The following is a 17,390-nucleotide window of genomic DNA, read 5'->3' as shown; positions in this document are numbered from 1 at the left end:
CACCCCTGTAATCCCAGCACTTTGGGAGGCTGAGGCAGGTGGGTCATCTGAGGTCAGGAGTTCTGGACCACCCTGGCCAACATGGTGAAACCCCATCTCTACTAAAAATTAGCCAGACGTGGTGGTGCATGCCTGTAATGGCAGCTACTTAGGAGGCTGAGGTTCAAGGAGAATTGCTTGAACCCAGGAGACAGAGCTTGCAGCAAGCCAAGACTGCATCACTGCACTCCAGCCTGGGCAACAAAGCAAGACTCCATCTCAAAAAAAACAAAACAAAACAAAAAACGAGTTCAAGACCAGCCTGGCCAAAATAGTGAAACCCCGTCTCTACTAAAAATACAAAAAATAAGCTGGGCATGGTGGCAGCTGCCTGTAAGCCCAACTACTAGGAAGGCTGAGACAGGAGAATCGCTTGAACCCGGGAGGAGGCAGAGGTTGCAGTGAGCCGCTATCACGCCATTGCACTCCAGCCTCGGCAACAGGAGTGAAACTCCATCTTAAAAAATATATATGTATAATAGATAAAAAATAAAAAGCAAGGAACAAGCCAGCGGAGTGGATCATGCCTGAAACCCCAGTGCTCTGGAGCCCAAGGTGGGAGGAGCACTTGAGGCCAGGAGTTCAAAGCTGGCCTGGGCAATACAGCAAGACTCTGTCTCTACAAAAAATTAAAAAAAAAAAAAAATAGCTGGGCATGGTGGCACATGCCTGCATTCCTAGCTACGCAGGAGGCTGAGGCAGGAGGATCGCTCCAGCCCAGGAGTTCAAAACCAGCTTGCGCAACATGGCAAGACCCCGTATCTACAGGAAAAAAAAAATTAGCCAGGTTTGGTGGCACACACCTATAGTCCTAGCTACTCCCAAGGCTGAGGCAAGAAGATTGCTTGAGCCCAGGAGTTGGAGGTTACAGTGAGCTATGATCATGTCAGAGCAACACACTGTCTCCAAAAAAAAAAAAAAAGTGAGGAAAAAAACATACTACCAGAGAAAATCAACCAGCAAATAAGACCGTAAGAGAGGAAGAAAGAGTGACTAAATGGTTAAAAAAAACAAGACCCAACTATATGCTGCAACAAGAGACTCACCTCACCTGTATGGACATATGTAGACTGAAGGTGAAGGAATGGAAAAAGATATGCCATGCAAATGGAAATCAAAAGAGAACAAGACCCTGTAATCCCAGCACTCTGAAAGGTCAAGTAGGGAGAACTGTTTGAGCCCAGGAGTTTGAAAGTATCCTGAGCAACACTTTGAGACCCCATCTCCACAAAAAATATAAAAAATTAGCAAGGCATAGTGGCATGCACCTGTGGTCAACTACACAGGAGGCTGAGGTAGGAAAATCACTGATCTCAATAGTTCAAGGCTGCAGTGAGCCATGTTCACGCCACTGCACTCTAGCCTAGAGAGGGAGACCCTGTCTCAAAAAAAAAAAAAAAAAAAAAAAGAGAGAGAGAGAGAAAGCCCAAGAATTGCTTCACTTATATCAGATAAAATCATTTTTGTTTTTGTTTTTAGACAAAGAGTCTCACTCACTCTGCCCTGGTTGGAGTACAGTCACAGCATCTTGGCTCACTGCAACCTCCACCTCCTGAGTTCAAGCAATTATCCTGCCTTAGCCTACCAAGTGGAATTATAGGCATATGCCACCATGCCTGGCTAATTTTATTTGTATTTAGTTATTTTTTTTTTGAGATGGAGTCTAGCTCTGTCACCCAGGCTGGAGTGCAGTGGCGCAATCTCAGCTCACTGCAACTTCTGCCTCCCAGGTCACGTGATTCTCCTGCCTCAGCCTCCTGAGTAGCTGGGATTACAGGCATGTGCCACCATGCCCGGCTAATTTTTGTATTTTTAGTACAGACAGGGCTTCAGCATGTTGGTTAGGCTGGTCTCAAACTCCTGACCTTGTGATCTGCCAGCCTCAGCCTCCCAAAGTGCTGGGATTACAAGCATGAGCCACCGCGCCCTGCTGGGTTTTTTGGGAAACAGAATCTCGCTCTGTTGCCCAGGCTGGAGTGCAGTGGCGCAATCAAGGCTCACGGCAATCTCCAACTCCCAGATTCAAGCGATTCTCCTGCCTCAGCCTCCTGAGTAGCTGGGACTACAGGCGCCCGACACCACGCCCAATTTTTGTTTGTTCTGTTTCGTTTCATTTTGAGCAGTTGTGCTGTCACTCAGGCTGGAGTGCAGTGGCATGATCTTGGCTCACAGCAACCTCTGCCTCCCGGGTTCAAGCAATTCTCTGCTTCAGTCTCCCAAGTAGCTGGGGTCACAGGCACCCGCCACCATACCTGGCTAATTTTTGGACTTTTAGTAGAGATGGGGTTTCACCATTTTGCCAGGCTGGTCTTGAACTCTCAACCTTGTGATCCACCTGTCTCGGCCTCCCAAAGTGCTGGAATTACCGGTGTGAGCCACCGCTCCCGGTCCAATTTTTGTATTTTTAGTAGAGATGGAATTTCGCCATGTTGGCCAGGCTGGTCTTGAACTCCTGATCTCAAGTTATCCGCCCGCCTCAGCCTCCCAAAGTGCTGGGATTGCAGGCATGAGCCACCACACCTGGCCCTCAATAAAATAGATTTTTAAATCAAAAACTGTAAAAAGAGATAAAGAAGGTCATCATATAATAATAAAGGGGTCAATTTAGCAAGAGAACAATTGTAAATATACATGCACCCAACATCAAAGCACCTAAATTTATAAAGCAAATATTAATAGATATGAAGGGTAAGATAGGCTATAATACAGTAAAAGTAGGAGACTTTCACACCTCACAATTAGCAATGCACAGAGCATGCAGACAGAAAGTCAACAAGGTAATATGAGACTTAAGCTACACTACAGAACAAATGGACCTAACAGACATATACAGAACATACCATCCAACAGTGGCATAATACATTATTTTAAGCTGCACATGGAACATTCTCAAGGATAGATCATATGTGAAGCCACAAAATAAGTCTTAACAAATTTAAGAAGATGGAAATCATATCAAATATCTTTTCTGACCACAATGGTATAAAACTAGAAATCATTAACAGGAAGATCTTCAGAAAATTCACAAAAACATGGAAGTTAAACACATGCTCTTAAACAACCAATACGTCAATGAAAATATTAAAAAACAAATTACGAAGTTTATTGAAACAAATGAAAACTGAAACACAGCATACAAAACCTATGGAATACAGCAAAAGCAGTTTTAAGACAGAAGTTTGTAACAATAAACACTGACATCATATGTCTTCTGTAAACAGGAACAGTTTAACTTGTTCTTCAATTAAGATGCCTTGTATTTCTTTGTCTTACTGCTCTTTCTAGGACTTCCAGTACTATATTGAACAGAAGTGGCAAAATTGGGCATCATGCAGCTGGGCATGGTGGTGGCTCACGCCTGTAATCCCAGCACTTTGGGAGGCCAAGGCGTGTGGATCACCTGAGGTCAGGAGTTCAAGACCAGCCTGGCCAACATGGCGAAACCCCATCTCTACTAAAACTACAAAACATTAGCCAGGTGTGGTGGCGTGCACCTGTACTCCCAGCTACTCAGGAGGCTGAAGTGACAGCCTGGGAAGTTGAGGCTGCAGCAAGCCGTGGCTATACCACTGCACTCCAGCCTAGGTGACAGGTTGAGACCGTCTCAGGAAAAAAAAAAAAAGAAAAAAGAAAGAAAAAAGGCAATCTATGAAACTACTAGAAAACAGGAAGAAAAGTCAATGGCATTGGTTCTGGGCAATGATTTTTGGAGGATATGACCTCAAAAGCACGCTCAAAAGCAAAAACAGACAATTTGCGTCACATAAAACTAAAAATCTCCTGCACAGCAAAGGAAACAATAAAGAGAGAACTGGCCAGGGGCGGTGGCTCTCGCCTGTAATCCTAGTACTTAGGGAGGCCGAGGCAGGCGAATCAACTGAGGTCAGGAGTTTACAACCAGCCTGACCAACATGGATAAATTCCGTCTCTACTAAAAACACAAAATTAGCAGGGCATGGTGGCATATGCCTGTAATCCCAGCTACTCAGGAGGCTGAGGCAGGATAATCCCTTGAACCCAGGAGGCAGAGCTTGTGGTGAGCTGAGATAGTGCCACTGCACTCCAGCCTGGGCAACAAGAGCAAAACTCCACCAAAAAAAAAAAAAGAGAGAGAGAGAACATACAGAATGGTTCACCACACTTGCAAACCATACATCTGATAAGGGGTTAATAACCAAAATATATAAGGAACTCAGTTCAATACCAAGAAAATAACCCCATGTAAAAATGGGTAAAAAATCTGAATAGGCATTTCTCAAAAGACATACAAATGGCCAAGAGGTATATGAAAAAAATTCTCAACATCACTGATCATCAAGGAAATGCAAAAAAAAAAAAAAAAAACCACATGAGATATCACCTCACTCCCATTAAGATGGCTATGATCAAAAGAATGAAAGATGAGGCCAAGCGCAGTGGCTCACGCCTGTAATCCCAGCACTCTGGGAGGCTAAGGTGGGTGGATCACCTGAGGTCAGGAGTTTGAGATCAGCCGAGCCTGGCCAACATGGTGAAACCATGTCTCTCCTAACAATATGAAAATTAGCCAGGTTGGCCGGGCACGGTGGCTCAAGCCTGTAATCTCAGCACTTTGGGAGGCCGAGTCGGGCAGATCACAAGGTCAGGAGATCGAGACCATCCTGGCTAACACGGTGAAACACCATCTCTACTAAAAAAAAAAAAAAATACAAAAAACTAGCCGGGTGAGGTGGCGGGCACCTGTACTCCCAGCTATTCGGGAGGCTGAGGCAGGAGAATAGCGTAAACCCAGGAGGCGGAGCTTGCAGTGAGCTGAGATCCGGCCACTGCACTCCAGCCTGGGCGACAGAGCGAGACTGCGTCTCAAAAAAAAAAAAAAAAAAAGACAATTAGCCAGGCATGGTGGCAGGTGCCTGTAATCCCAGCTACTCGGGAGGCTAAGACAGGAGAATCGCTTGAACCTGGAGGTGGGTGTTGCAGTGAGCCGACATCTCGCCACTGCACTCCAGCCTAGGCAACAGAGCAAGACTCTGTCTCAATTTAAAAAAAAAAAAAAAAAGGCTAGGCACAGCGGCTCACACCTGTAATCCCAGCACTTTGGGAGGCCAAGGCAGACGGATCACCTGAGGTTGGGAGTTCGAGAGCAGCCTGACCAACATGGAGAAACCCCATCTCTACTAAAAATACAAAATTAACTGGGCATGGTGGCACATGGCTGTAATCCCAGCTACTCGGGAGGCTGAGGCAGGAGAATTGCTTGAACCAGGAGGCGGAAATGAGCCAAGATCACGTCATTGCACTCCAGCCTGGGCAACAAGAGCCAAATTCCATCTCAAAAAAAAAAAAAGATGAAAGATAACAAGAGTTGGTGAGTATGTGGTGATAAAGGATAATCTAAGCACGCTGTTGGTGGGAATGTGAATTAGTACAGTCATATGGAGAAAGAACAGTATGGAGGTTCCTCAAAAACTTAAAAATAGAGCTACCATATGATCCAGCAATCCTGCTACTGCATATATAGCCAAAGAAAATAAAATCGGTATGTCAAAGAGAGGTCTGCACTCCCATTTTATTGCAGCACTACTCAAAATATGCAAGATATAGAATCAACCTAAGTATCCATCAACCAACAAATGAATAGGCTGAGCGTGGTGGCTCACGCCTGTAATCCCCGCACTTTGGGAGGCCAAGGCAGGTGGATTGCTTGAGGTCAGGAGTTTGAGACCAACCTGGCCAACATGGTGAAACTCCATCTCTACTAAAATACAAAACAGCCAGGCGTGGTGGCAGGTACCTGTAATCCCAGCTACTAGGGAGCCTGAGGCAGGAGAATTACTTGAACCCAGGAGATGGAGGCTGCAGTGAGCTGAGAATGTGCCACTGCACTCCAGCCTGGGTGACAGAGTCAGACTCCGTCTCAAAAAAAAAAAAAAAAACACACACACAGACGAATGGATAAAGAACATATGCTATACGTACACGGTGGGATACTATTTCAATCATAAAAAAGAAATAAATTCTCTCATTTGCAACAACATAGATGAACCTGGAGAACATTATGTTAAGTGAAATAACACAGGCACAGAAAGACAAATACATACTATCTCACTCATATATGGAGTCAAAGTTGATCTCACAGAAGTAGACAGGAGATGGCGTACCAGAGGTTAGGATGGTTAGGATTATGGGGGTGGGGATTGGGAAGATATTAGACAAAGGATACATAATTACAGTCAGGAGGAACAAGTTCAAGAGCACTACTGTATAGCATGGTGACTAGTTAAGGACATACTGTATTACTGAAAAATACTGAGTAGATATTAAGTATTCTCACCACAAAAATGATAACTACGTAAGATAATGTATTTGGTACTTAGCTAGATTTAACCATTCTACAATGTACATATAGTGTCTTTCAAAACATTAGCAAGCATTGTTCAAACTACTTTTTTTTTTTTTTGACACAGTGTCTTGCTCTGTCGCCCAGGCAGGAGTGCAGTGACACGATCACAGCTCACTGCAGCCTCAACCTCCCAGGCTCAAGCCATACCCCACCTCAGCCTCCCAAGTAGCTGGGACTGCAGGTGCACATCACCACACCCAGCTAATTTTTGTATTTTCTGTAGAGATGGGATTTTGTTATCTTGCCCAGGCTGGTCTTAAACTCCTAGGCTCAAGTGATCCACCCACCTTGACCTCCCAAAGCACTGGGACTACAGATGGAAGCCACTGCACCTAGTCTCAAGCTACTCGACAAGCTTTTTTTTTTTTTTTAAGATGCAGTCTCGCTCTGTCGCCTAGGCTGGAGTGCAGTGGGGCCATCTCGGCTCACTGCAAGCTCCGCCTCCGGGTTCACACCATTCTACTGCCTCAGCCTCCTGAGTAGCTAGGACTACAGGAGCCTGCCACCACGCCCAGCTAATTTTTTGTATTTTGGGTAGAGACGGAATTTCACCGTGTTAGCCAGGATGGTCTCGATCTCCTGACCTTGTGAACAACCCATCTTGGCCTCCCAAAGTGCTGGGATTACAGGCGTGAGCCACTGCGCCCAGCCAACAAGCTTTTTTTAACGAAATAAAACATTTTAATTCTTAATATCTGATACTTTAAATTACGACATACTAAATATTAATTTTATTGTTTTCATTTTCCTGCACATTTCTAAACAGGGAACGTTCTTAATGTTTTGACATTTTTGAAGGTCTCAGAATAACCATAATTTTCCCAATTATTAAGATTGCTTTGAGTTTTTTGCACGGCCATTTTTACCTCTGCAAACTGCTGTTCAAAAGACTGTACAGTGAGGTTGTACCATATTATCAAAAGCATGTTTATCAAGAGAATTCAGGCTCCCAAATGACCTAGAAAAAATCAACCAGGCCAGTTATGGAAGCCTCGAGAGGGAAATACACTAGACTACCATAGTTCAGCTCTTCTACTGTTTAGTTCCCAAGTTCTAGATTACGATTTAAACTATGTAATTCTCTTCTATTACCACACCCATGTTCTGTCCATATCCAAGCACCTTCATCTAAAGAAAAGGAAAACAAGATCATGTTGTCCAATCTTTTCACAGATGGGATGAGAAAAGCAATGTTTAGTGATTAACTGACATGCCCATGGTGGCACGGTAGTCTGTCAGGGGCAGCAGGGAACTCAGACCACTGCTAAACTAGTTCTTCCAGTATATACAATGCTACCCACTTCTGAAGAAGGCAATTAGTAGGTTATATTTTGGTTTTGTTTTCTGCCTACGTAGCAGAAAACATATTCTTTAATCAATTTTTTCTGAGTTTCTCATTACTCAAAGACATTTTCCAGGCATCTACAGTCAAAGAGACTAGAGCTTCACTATACCACTAATATTACCTAAGTGATAAATATAAAACATTTCATGTTACAATGTAACGTGGTATCCTGGATGAAGTCCTGGGACAGCAAAAGTACATTAAAGAAAAACCAAGGAAATCTGAACCTTAGTTAATAATAAATGTGTCAATATTGGTTCCTTAATAGTGTACCATACCAATGTAAGAAATTAACAGGGAATACGGATGCGGTGGCTCATGCCTGTGATCCCAGCACTTTGGGAGGCTGAGGTGGGTGGATCACAAGGCCAGGAGTTTGAGACCAGCCTGGCCAACGTGGTGAAACCCTGTCTCTACTAAAGACACAAAAAATTATCCAGGCATGATGGTGCACGCCTGTAATCCCAGCTACACAGGAAGCTGAGGCAGGAGAACCGTTTGAACCCAGGAGGAAGAGGTTGCAGTGAGCCCACATCACGCCACTGCACTCCAGCCTGGGCGACAGAGGAAGACTCCATCTCAAGAGAAAAAAAAAAAGGAAATTAACAAGGAAAACTGAATGTGAGGTGCATGGAAACTTTCTGTACTATCTTCACAACTTTTCCGTAAAACTAAAACTATTGTGTTTTTTTAAAACTACTGCACATACATTTTTTTCTTTTTTTTTTTGAGATGGAGTGTCACTCTTCTTACCCAGGCTGGAATGCAACGGCACGATCTCGGCTCACAACTCCGCCTCCCAGGTTCAAACGATTCTCCTGCCTCAGCCTTCTGAGTAGCTGGAATTACAGGTATGTGCCACCACGCCCGGATAATTCTGTATTTTTAGTAGAGACAGGGTTTCTCCATGTTGGTCAGGCTGGTCTCGACCTCCCGACCTCAGGTGATCTGCCCGCCCTGAACTCCCAAAGTGCTGGGATTACAGATGTGAGCCACCCCACCCGGCCTGCATACTTTTCTATCTAAACTAATTGTTATTATTAATGTTGGAATCTAATAAAATTTTGACTCATGAGTACAAAACAGTATCAGATTTCTATTGGCAAAAGTAGCTTCTTTTTTTTTTTTTTTTTTTTTTGAGATGGAGTCTCGCTCTGCCGCCCAGGCTGGAGTGCAATGGCCGAATCTCAGCTCACTGCAAGCTCCGCCTCCCGGGTTCACGCCATTCTCCTGCCTCAGCCTCCCGAGTAGTTGGGACTACAGGCGCCCGCCACGGCGCCCGGCTAGTTTTTTTTTTTTTGTATTTTTTAGTAGAGACAGGGTTTCACCGTGTTCGCCAGGACGGTCTCGATCTCCTGACCTCGTGATCCGCCTGTCTCGGCCTCCCAAAGTGCTGGGATTACAGGCTTGAGCCACCGCGCCCGGCCAAAAGTAGCTTCTTAACCTTTGTTCTGTGAAATACTCTTGAATTCCATGGGTGACTCTGTCTCTTGGAAATGGATAACCTAGCTGGTGAGGGCTACGTTCCCCCTTCATCCACAAGCAGCATATGAGTCTGAAACAAGGACTGTGCTACAAAGGGAAGTGTGAAAGGGAGTAATTAAGATTCATGTTCTGACAAATATTCCAAATTCAGAGTTCTTCATAATGGACAGCGCATCAGACTGAGGGTAAAAGACCTGGATTCTAATCTTGCCCATACTAATAACCACCTATACATAGCCTTTTACTTGTTTGAGCCTCAGTTTTCTCATCGCAAAATAAAAAGACCAGATGGTATGGCCAAAAATGTTTCTGGCCATGCACAGTGGCTCAAACCTGTAATCCTAACCTCAGGCCAGGGCAGGAGGATCACTTGAGTCCCACAGTTCGGACTAGTCTGGATAACATATGGAGACCCTGTCTCTAGAAATAATTTAAAAAATTAGCCAGGTGTGGCAATGTGTGCCTGTGTTCCCAGCTACTTGGGAGGCTGAGGTAGGAGGATAACCTGACTCCAGCAGGTCAAGGCTGCAGTGAGCCATGATCACACGCCACTGCATTCCAGCCTGGGCAACAGAGCGAGACTCCATCTCAAAAAGTCTCAAATTAAAAGTTTTTTCCTTCCAAAATTCTCTTCCAGTAAAAGGGTTAAAGGAGCTAAGGTATATGATGCACACTGAACTCAAGATCAAAACACATTTGTCAGGGCTTTTTCTTTTTGGCCTCTTAAACAACTGTTATCGAGATACTTTGGCTTAAATAAAAAATACGTGTATTAGACCAGGCTCAGTGGTTCATGCCTGTAATCCCAGCCCTTTGGGAGGCCAGGGCGGATGGATTACCTGAGGTTAACAGTTTCAGACCAGCCTGGCCAACATGGTGAAACCCCGTATATACTAAAAAATATATATACAATAAATTAGCTGGGCGTGGTGGTGCATGCCTGTAATCCCAGCTACTCAGAATGCTGAGGCAGGAGAATTGCTTAAACCCAGGAGGAAGAGGTTGCAGTCAGCCGAGATCACACCATTACACTCCAGCCTGAGCAACAAGGCGAAACTCCATCTCAAACAAACACGAGCATCACATCCATGTAGCTCATCTAATTTTAAATTTTAAGCTGTATCATGCTGCTTTCACAAATACACAGGTACTATTTACTTCCCATGTTACCAAAAAGCAAACAAAAGTATAGCTAATAGTAAAATTAAAACTAATTAGTAGGCTGGGCACGATGGCTCACACCTTATAATCCCAGCACTTTGGGAGGCCGAGGTGGGCAGATCACCTGAGGTCAGGATTTTGAGACCAGTCTGCCCAACATGATGAAACCCCATCTCTACTAAAAAAATAATAATAATAATACAAAAAAATTTGCTGGGCGTGGTGGCGTGCGCCTGTAATCCCAGCTACTCGGGAGGCTGAGGCAGGGGAATTACTTGAACCAGGGAGGTGGAGGTTGCAATGAGCCAAGATCACACCATTGCACTACAGCCTGGGCGAAGAAGCAAGACTCTGTCTCAAAAAAAAAACAAAACAAAACAAAACAAAAAAAACAAACCCAGGCGCGGTGGCTCACACCTGCAATCCCAGCACTTTGGGAGGCTGGATCACAAGGTCAAGAGATCAAGACCATCCTGACCAACATGGTGAAACCCTGTCTCTACTAAACATACAAAAAATTAGCTGGGCATGGTGGCACACGCCTGTAGTCCCAGCTACTTGGGAGGCTGAGGCAGAAGAATCACTTGAGCCCATGAGACGGAGGTTGCAGTGAGTCGAGATCCCACCACTGCACTCCAGCCTGGGTGACAGAGCAAGACTCCGTCTCAAAAAAAAAAAAAAAAAAACTAGTAGACGGGAACAATGACTCACCCCTGTAATCCAGCACTTTGGGAAGCTAAGGCAGGCAGATCACCTGAGATGAGGAGGGTGCAGTGAGCCAAGATCATGCCACTGCACTCCAGCCTGGGCAACACAGCAAGACTCCATCTCAAAAAAATAAAAATAATTAAAAAAAAAAAGACTCCCTATGTACAATATGCTAATAATTTATCAGTAATCTTTATAATTTATATTCAATTTCCAAAACAACTAAAAGTGATTAACAAAAAATATTTGCCATTAATATCAGGTAACCTTTGGTCTTTTCAAAATATTAACATTCACTCATACGTACAGTGTTATGAAAAAATTGTGTTTAATAATGCAATCCACAAAATGAAAATGAAAAGTATTAAATTAAAATGCATTATTTTATTACTAAATTTTCAAAAATCTATGAGGTTCTAAGCACAACTGTTAAAAAGATATGGCCCCGTTAACGAGCACATAGATTAGATTTCAGCAAGCACAGTAAAGTCGTAACACTAAAATTCCACTTTAAAAATAATCCTTGCCTTACTAGTTAGCTCTGACCCAAGTATATATACTATCCCAACACTAGAACTGCTAAAGATCTTAAAACCTATGACACCTATATGTAATAAAGATGTAAAAGACACTACCTAATTAAAATGTATGAAGAATGTATCCTGAGTTATTAAAGTAACAATTACAACATATATTCGAAGCCTTCCATTTCAGTACATACAGATTTGAAAACTCATTTTATTATGCAATGATGACATGAACTATTAAATCACACTGTTCTATAATCCAGTTTCAATGAAGTCTAGAAAAAGGCAGATCAGGCCGAGCGCGGTGGCTCATGCCTGTAATTCCAGCACTCTGGGAGGCCCAGGTGGGTGGATCACCTGAGGTCAGGAGTTCCAGACCAGCCTGGTCAATATGGCGAAACCTCCTCTCTACTAAAAATACAAAAATTAGCCTGGCGTGGTGGCACGCGCCTGTAATCCCGGCTACTTGGGAGGCTGAGGCAGGAGAATCGCTTGAACCTGGGAGGTGGAGATCGCAGTGAGCCGAGATCACACCACTGCATTCCTGCCTGGGCAATAGGGTGAGCCTCTGACTCAAAAAAAAAAAAAAAAAGAAGAAGAAAAAGGCAGATCATACATGTTAACATTTTTAAATGTAAAGTAAAACTTAACATTTTCAACATTTTTGGAATGGTCTAATGTCTAAAACCCCAACGTTAATACTTGTGTGCTCACAGGAAACCAAACATTGTATTCAGCAGGAAAGAGGAGTTGAACAGCTTATCTAAGAAACCACTTGTTCTTCAATTAGCTTTCATCTTGCTCTGGTCTTTTATTTTGTTTGCACTGCAGTTTCCTCATACATAATAAAAAGATAACACGTATTCAGTCAGGTAAGAACGATCCTCTCTCTCTTAAGGAGCAACCGTCCTCTCCTCCCCAACCGAGGTCAAGGAGAGTCCAAGAGAATGGGACCCCTACTCTGATCCAGGTCACCTCTTGGCCTGACCCATCTTCGGTGCCGGAGGTTGACACCCGCCCACCTTGGGCCTCCTCGCCTCCCTCCCGTAGAGCCTTCAGCCTACAATTCGGACCCGCGCCCGCCGCACCCTACGGGTGCGCCCGCGCGGGAGCCACCCCGCCCCCAGCCCGCCGGCGCGCGGCCGACGCGCGAGCACGACCCGCCAACCCGACGGCCGCCGGGGGCCTCGGCGCCGGTCCCACCCGGTCCCAGGCTACGCTCCGCGGAGAGCGCGGCATTCGAGACAGCGCACTCGGGCTTCTCCCGCACGGTCAGCGCTCGGCCGCCAGCAGCAGGCAGAGGGGCAGAGCCGGGTAGGAGCAGAAAATCAGGCAGCCCGGCCCGGGAACCGACCTGTGGAGACCGCCATCTTCTCCTGCAGCCCGACGCAGCCGCCCGCACGCACGCACGAACCGTCGCGCGTCACTTCCGGGAGTGCGCTGCTCTGCCCGCGTCATAGCGGACTCCGCCCCCGGCGGGCGCGGGGCTACCGGAGCCGTGACAGTGAGCACGTGGGCTGAGGGGTTGCGGGGCCTCGCTGCTGTTTCCGCAATTCCCTTGTGACTTCGCTCTCAAAATGAAACACTAAAGAATAAGTTCATGAGGGCCGGGCACGGTGGCTCACGCCTGTAATCCCAGCACTTTGGGAGACCGAGGTGATGGGATCACCTGAGGTCAGGAGTTTGAAACCAGCCTGGCCAACATGGCGAAACCCCGTCTCTACTAAAAATACAAAAATTAACCGGGCGTGGTGGCGCGCGCCTGTAATCTCAGCTATTCGGAGGCTGAGGCACCAGAATCGCTTGAACCAGGGAGGCGGAGGTTGCAATGAGCCGCGATTGCGCCACTGCACTCCAGCCTGGGCGACAGAGCGAGACTCCGCCTCAAAAAAATAAATAAAAATAAGTGGGCATTGACAGATTTGCTTTGATAAATGATTCAAAAGAGTTGGACGATAAATTTGAACAGCTAGGGATGCTGAGGTGGGAGGGTCAGTTGAGCCCTAGAGGTGAGGCTGCAGTGAGCAGAAATCGCTGCACTCCAGCCTGGGCAACAGAGGGAGACTGTAGAAAGAAAGAAAGAGAGAGAGAGAGAGAGAAAGAAAGAAAAAGAAAGGAAGGAAGGAAGGAAAAGGAAGGAAGGAAAAGGAAGAAGGAAAGAAAGAAAGAAAAAGAAAGGAAGGAAAGAAAGAAAGAGGAAAGTAATACAGGCTGGGGGCCGAAACTCACTTCTGTAATCCTAACACTTTGGGAGGCCAAGGCAGGAGGATCGCTTGAGCCCAAGACTTTGAGACCAGCCTGGACAATATAGTGATACCTAGTCTCTACATAAAACTGAAAAAAAAAAAAAAAAAAAAAAGGTTTTTCACATCCCTTGTAAGTTGTATTCCTAGGTATTTTATTCTCTTTGTAGCAATTGTGAATGGGAGTTCACTCATGATTTGGCTGTTTGTCTGTTATTGGTGTATAGGAATGCTTGTGATTTTTGCACATTGATTTTGTATCCTGAGACTTTGCTGAAGTTGCTTATCAGCTTAAGGAGATTTGGGGCTGAGAAGATGGGGTTTTCTAAATATACAATCATGTCATCTGCAAACAGAGACAATTTGACTTCTTCTTTTCCTAATTGAATACCCTTCATTTCTTTCTTTTGCCTGATTGCCCTGGCCAGAACTTCCAATACTACGTTGAATAGGAGTGGTGAGAGAGGGTATCTTTGTCTTGTGCCCGCTTTCAAAGGGAATGCTTCTGGCCGGGTGCAGTGGCTCACGCCTGTAATCCCAGCACTTTGGGAGGCAGAGGTGGGTGGATCACGAGGTCAAGAGATCAAGACCTTCCTGGCTAACACGGTGAAACCCCGTCTCTACTTTAAAAAAAAAAAATACAAAAAAATTAGCCGGGCGTGGTGGCAGGCCCCTGTAGTCCCAACTACTCAGGAGGCTGAGGCGGGAGAATGGCGTGAACCCAGGAGGCAGAGCTTGCAGTGAGATGAGATTGAGACACTGCACTCCACTCCAGCCTAGGGGACAGAGCAAGTCTCCGACTCAAAAAAAAAAAAAAAAAAAAAGGAATCCTTCCTTCCAGTTTTGCCCATTCAGTATGATATTGGCTGTGGGTTTGTGATAAATAGCTCTCATTATTTTCAGATACGTTCCATCAATGCCTAGTTTATTGAGAGATTTGGCATGAAGGGCTGTTGAATTTTGTCGAGGCTTTTTCTGCATCTATTGAGATAATCATGTGGTTTTTGTCATTGGTTCTGTTTATGTGATGGATTATGTTTATTGACTTGCATATGTTAAAGCAGCCTTGCATCCCAGGGATGAAGCTGACTTGATCGTGGTGGATAAGCTTTTTGATGGGCTGCTGGATTCGGTTTGCCAGAATTTTATTGAGTATTTTCGCATCAATGTTCATCATGGATATTGAGCCCACATAGCCAAGAAAATCCTAAGCAAAAGGAACAAAGCTGGAGGCATCACACTACCTACCTGACTTCAAACTATGGCTACAAGGCCACAGTAACAAAAATAGCATGGTACTGGTACCAAAACAGAGATATAGATCAATGGAACAGAACAGAGGCCTCAGAAATAACGCCACTACGGCCGGGCGCGGTGGCTCAAGCCTGTGATCCCAGCACTTTGGGAGGCCGAGACGGGCGGATCACGAGGTCAGGAGATCGAGACCATCCTGGCTAACACGGTGAAACCCCGTCTCTACTAAAAAAAATACAAAAAACTAGCCGGGTGAGGTGGCGGGCGCCTGTAGTCCCAGCTACTCGGGAGGCTGAGGCAGGAGAATGGCGTGAACCCAGGAGGCGGAGCTTGCAGTGAGCTGAGATCCGGCCACTGCACTCCAGCCTGGGCGACAGAGCGAGACTCCGTCTCAAAAAAAAAAAAAAAAAAAAAAAAAAAAGAAATAACGCCACATATCTACAACCGTCTGATCTTTGACAAACCTGACAAAAACAAGCAATGGAGAAAGGACTTCTTATTTAATAAATGGTGTTGGGAAAACTGGCTAGCCCTGTGCAGAAAGCTGGAACTGGATCCCTTCCTTACACCTTATACAAAAAGCTCAAGATGGATTAAAGACTTAAACGTAAGACCTAAAACCATAAAAACACTAGAAGAAAACCTAGGCTATTAATACCATTCAGGACGCAGGCATGGGCAAAGACTTCATGACTAAAACGCCAAAAGCAATGGCAACAAAAGCCAAAATTGACAAATAGAATCTGATTAAACTAAAGAGCTTCTGCACAGCAAAAGAAACTATCATCAGAGTGAACAGGCAACCTATAGAATGGGAGAAAATTTTTGCAGTCTATCCATCTGACAAAGGGCTAATATACAGAATCTACAAAGAACTTAAACAGATTTACAAGAAAAAAATAAGCCCATCAAAAAGTGGGCAAAGGATATGAACACACACTTCTCAAAAGAAGACATTTATGCAGCCAAACAAACATGAAAAAAAGCTCATCATCACTGGTCATTAGAGAAATGCAAATCAAAACCACAGTGAGCTAGTGTCTCACACCAGTTAGAATGGTGATCATTAAAAAAGTCGGGAAACAACAGATGCTGGAGAGGATGTAGAGAAATAGGAATGCTTTTACACTGTTGGTGGGAGTGTAAATTAGTTCAACCATTGTGGAAGACAGTGTGGCAATTCCTCAAGGATCTAGAACTAGAAATACTATTTGCACGGTCAGGCGTGGTGGCTCATGCCTGTAATCCTAGCACTCTGGGAGGCCAAGATGGGTGGATCACGAGGTCAGGAGATCGAGACCATCCTGGCTAACACGGTGAAACCCTGCTTCTACTAAAAAATACAAAAAATTAGCCGGGCGTGGTGGCGGGCACCTGTAGTCCCAGCTACTCGGGAGGCTGAGGCAGGAGAATGGTGTGAACGCAGGAAGCGGAGCTTGCAGTTAGCCAAGATCACTCCGCTGCACTCCAGCCTGCGCAACAGAGCGAGACTCCATCTCAAAAAAAAAAAACAAATACTATTTGACCCAGCAATCCCATTACTGGCTATATACCCAAAGCATTGTAAATTATTCTACTATAAAGACACATGCACATGTATATTTATTGTGGCACTATTTACAATAGCAAAGACTTGGAACCAACCCAAATGCCCATCAATGATAGATTGCATGAAGAAAATGTGGCAAATATACACCATAGAATACTATGCAGCCATAAATAAGGATGAGTTCACGTCCTTTGCAGGGACATGGATAATGCTGGAAACCATCATTCTCAGCAAACTATCACAAGAACAGAAAACCAAACACCTCATGTTCTCACTCATAAGTGGGAGTTGAACAATGAGAACATATGGACACAGGGAGGGGAACATCACACACCGGGGCCTGTCAGGGGTTGGGGGCTAGGAGAGGGATAGCATGAGGAGAAATAGCTAATGTAGATGACAGGTTGATGGGTGTAGCAAACCACCATGGCACGTGTATAGCTATGTAACAAACCTGCACATTCTGCCCCTGTTGCCCAGAACTTAAATTAAAAAAAAAAAAAAAACCAAACAAAACCTGGCATTCTGGTTTGTGCCTGTAGCCGCAGCAACTCGGGAGGATGAGATGGGAGGATCACTTGAGCTAGGAGGTTAAGGCTTCAGTGAGCTATGATGGCACCACTGTAATACAGCCTGGGCAACAGAATGAGACACTGTCTTAAAAAAAAAAAAAAAAAAAGCGGGGGGCCAGGTGTGG

At 44.9% G+C, this 17,390-nt stretch overlaps 1 protein-coding gene across 1 annotated transcript in view; it reads right to left on the bottom strand.

Moving 5' to 3' along the window:
* Positions 1-13,040, bottom strand: part of UBE2V2 (ubiquitin conjugating enzyme E2 V2) — a 57,058-nt gene extending 44,018 nt beyond the window's left edge. The window contains 1 exon segment of the mRNA NM_001266843.1: positions 13,002-13,040. Within this exon segment, the coding sequence (NP_001253772.1) occupies positions 13,002-13,017 (16 nt within the window). The 5' untranslated portion in view covers positions 13,018-13,040.
* Positions 13,041-17,390: the final 4,350 nt, after the last annotated feature.

Source organism: Macaca mulatta, chromosome 8 (assembly GCF_049350105.2).
Source record: "Macaca mulatta isolate MMU2019108-1 chromosome 8, T2T-MMU8v2.0, whole genome shotgun sequence".
Classification (NCBI taxonomy): Eukaryota; Metazoa; Chordata; class Mammalia; order Primates; family Cercopithecidae; genus Macaca; species Macaca mulatta.
Note: the sequence above shows the minus strand (reverse complement) of the source record. Positions and strands in the feature narration are given on the sequence as shown.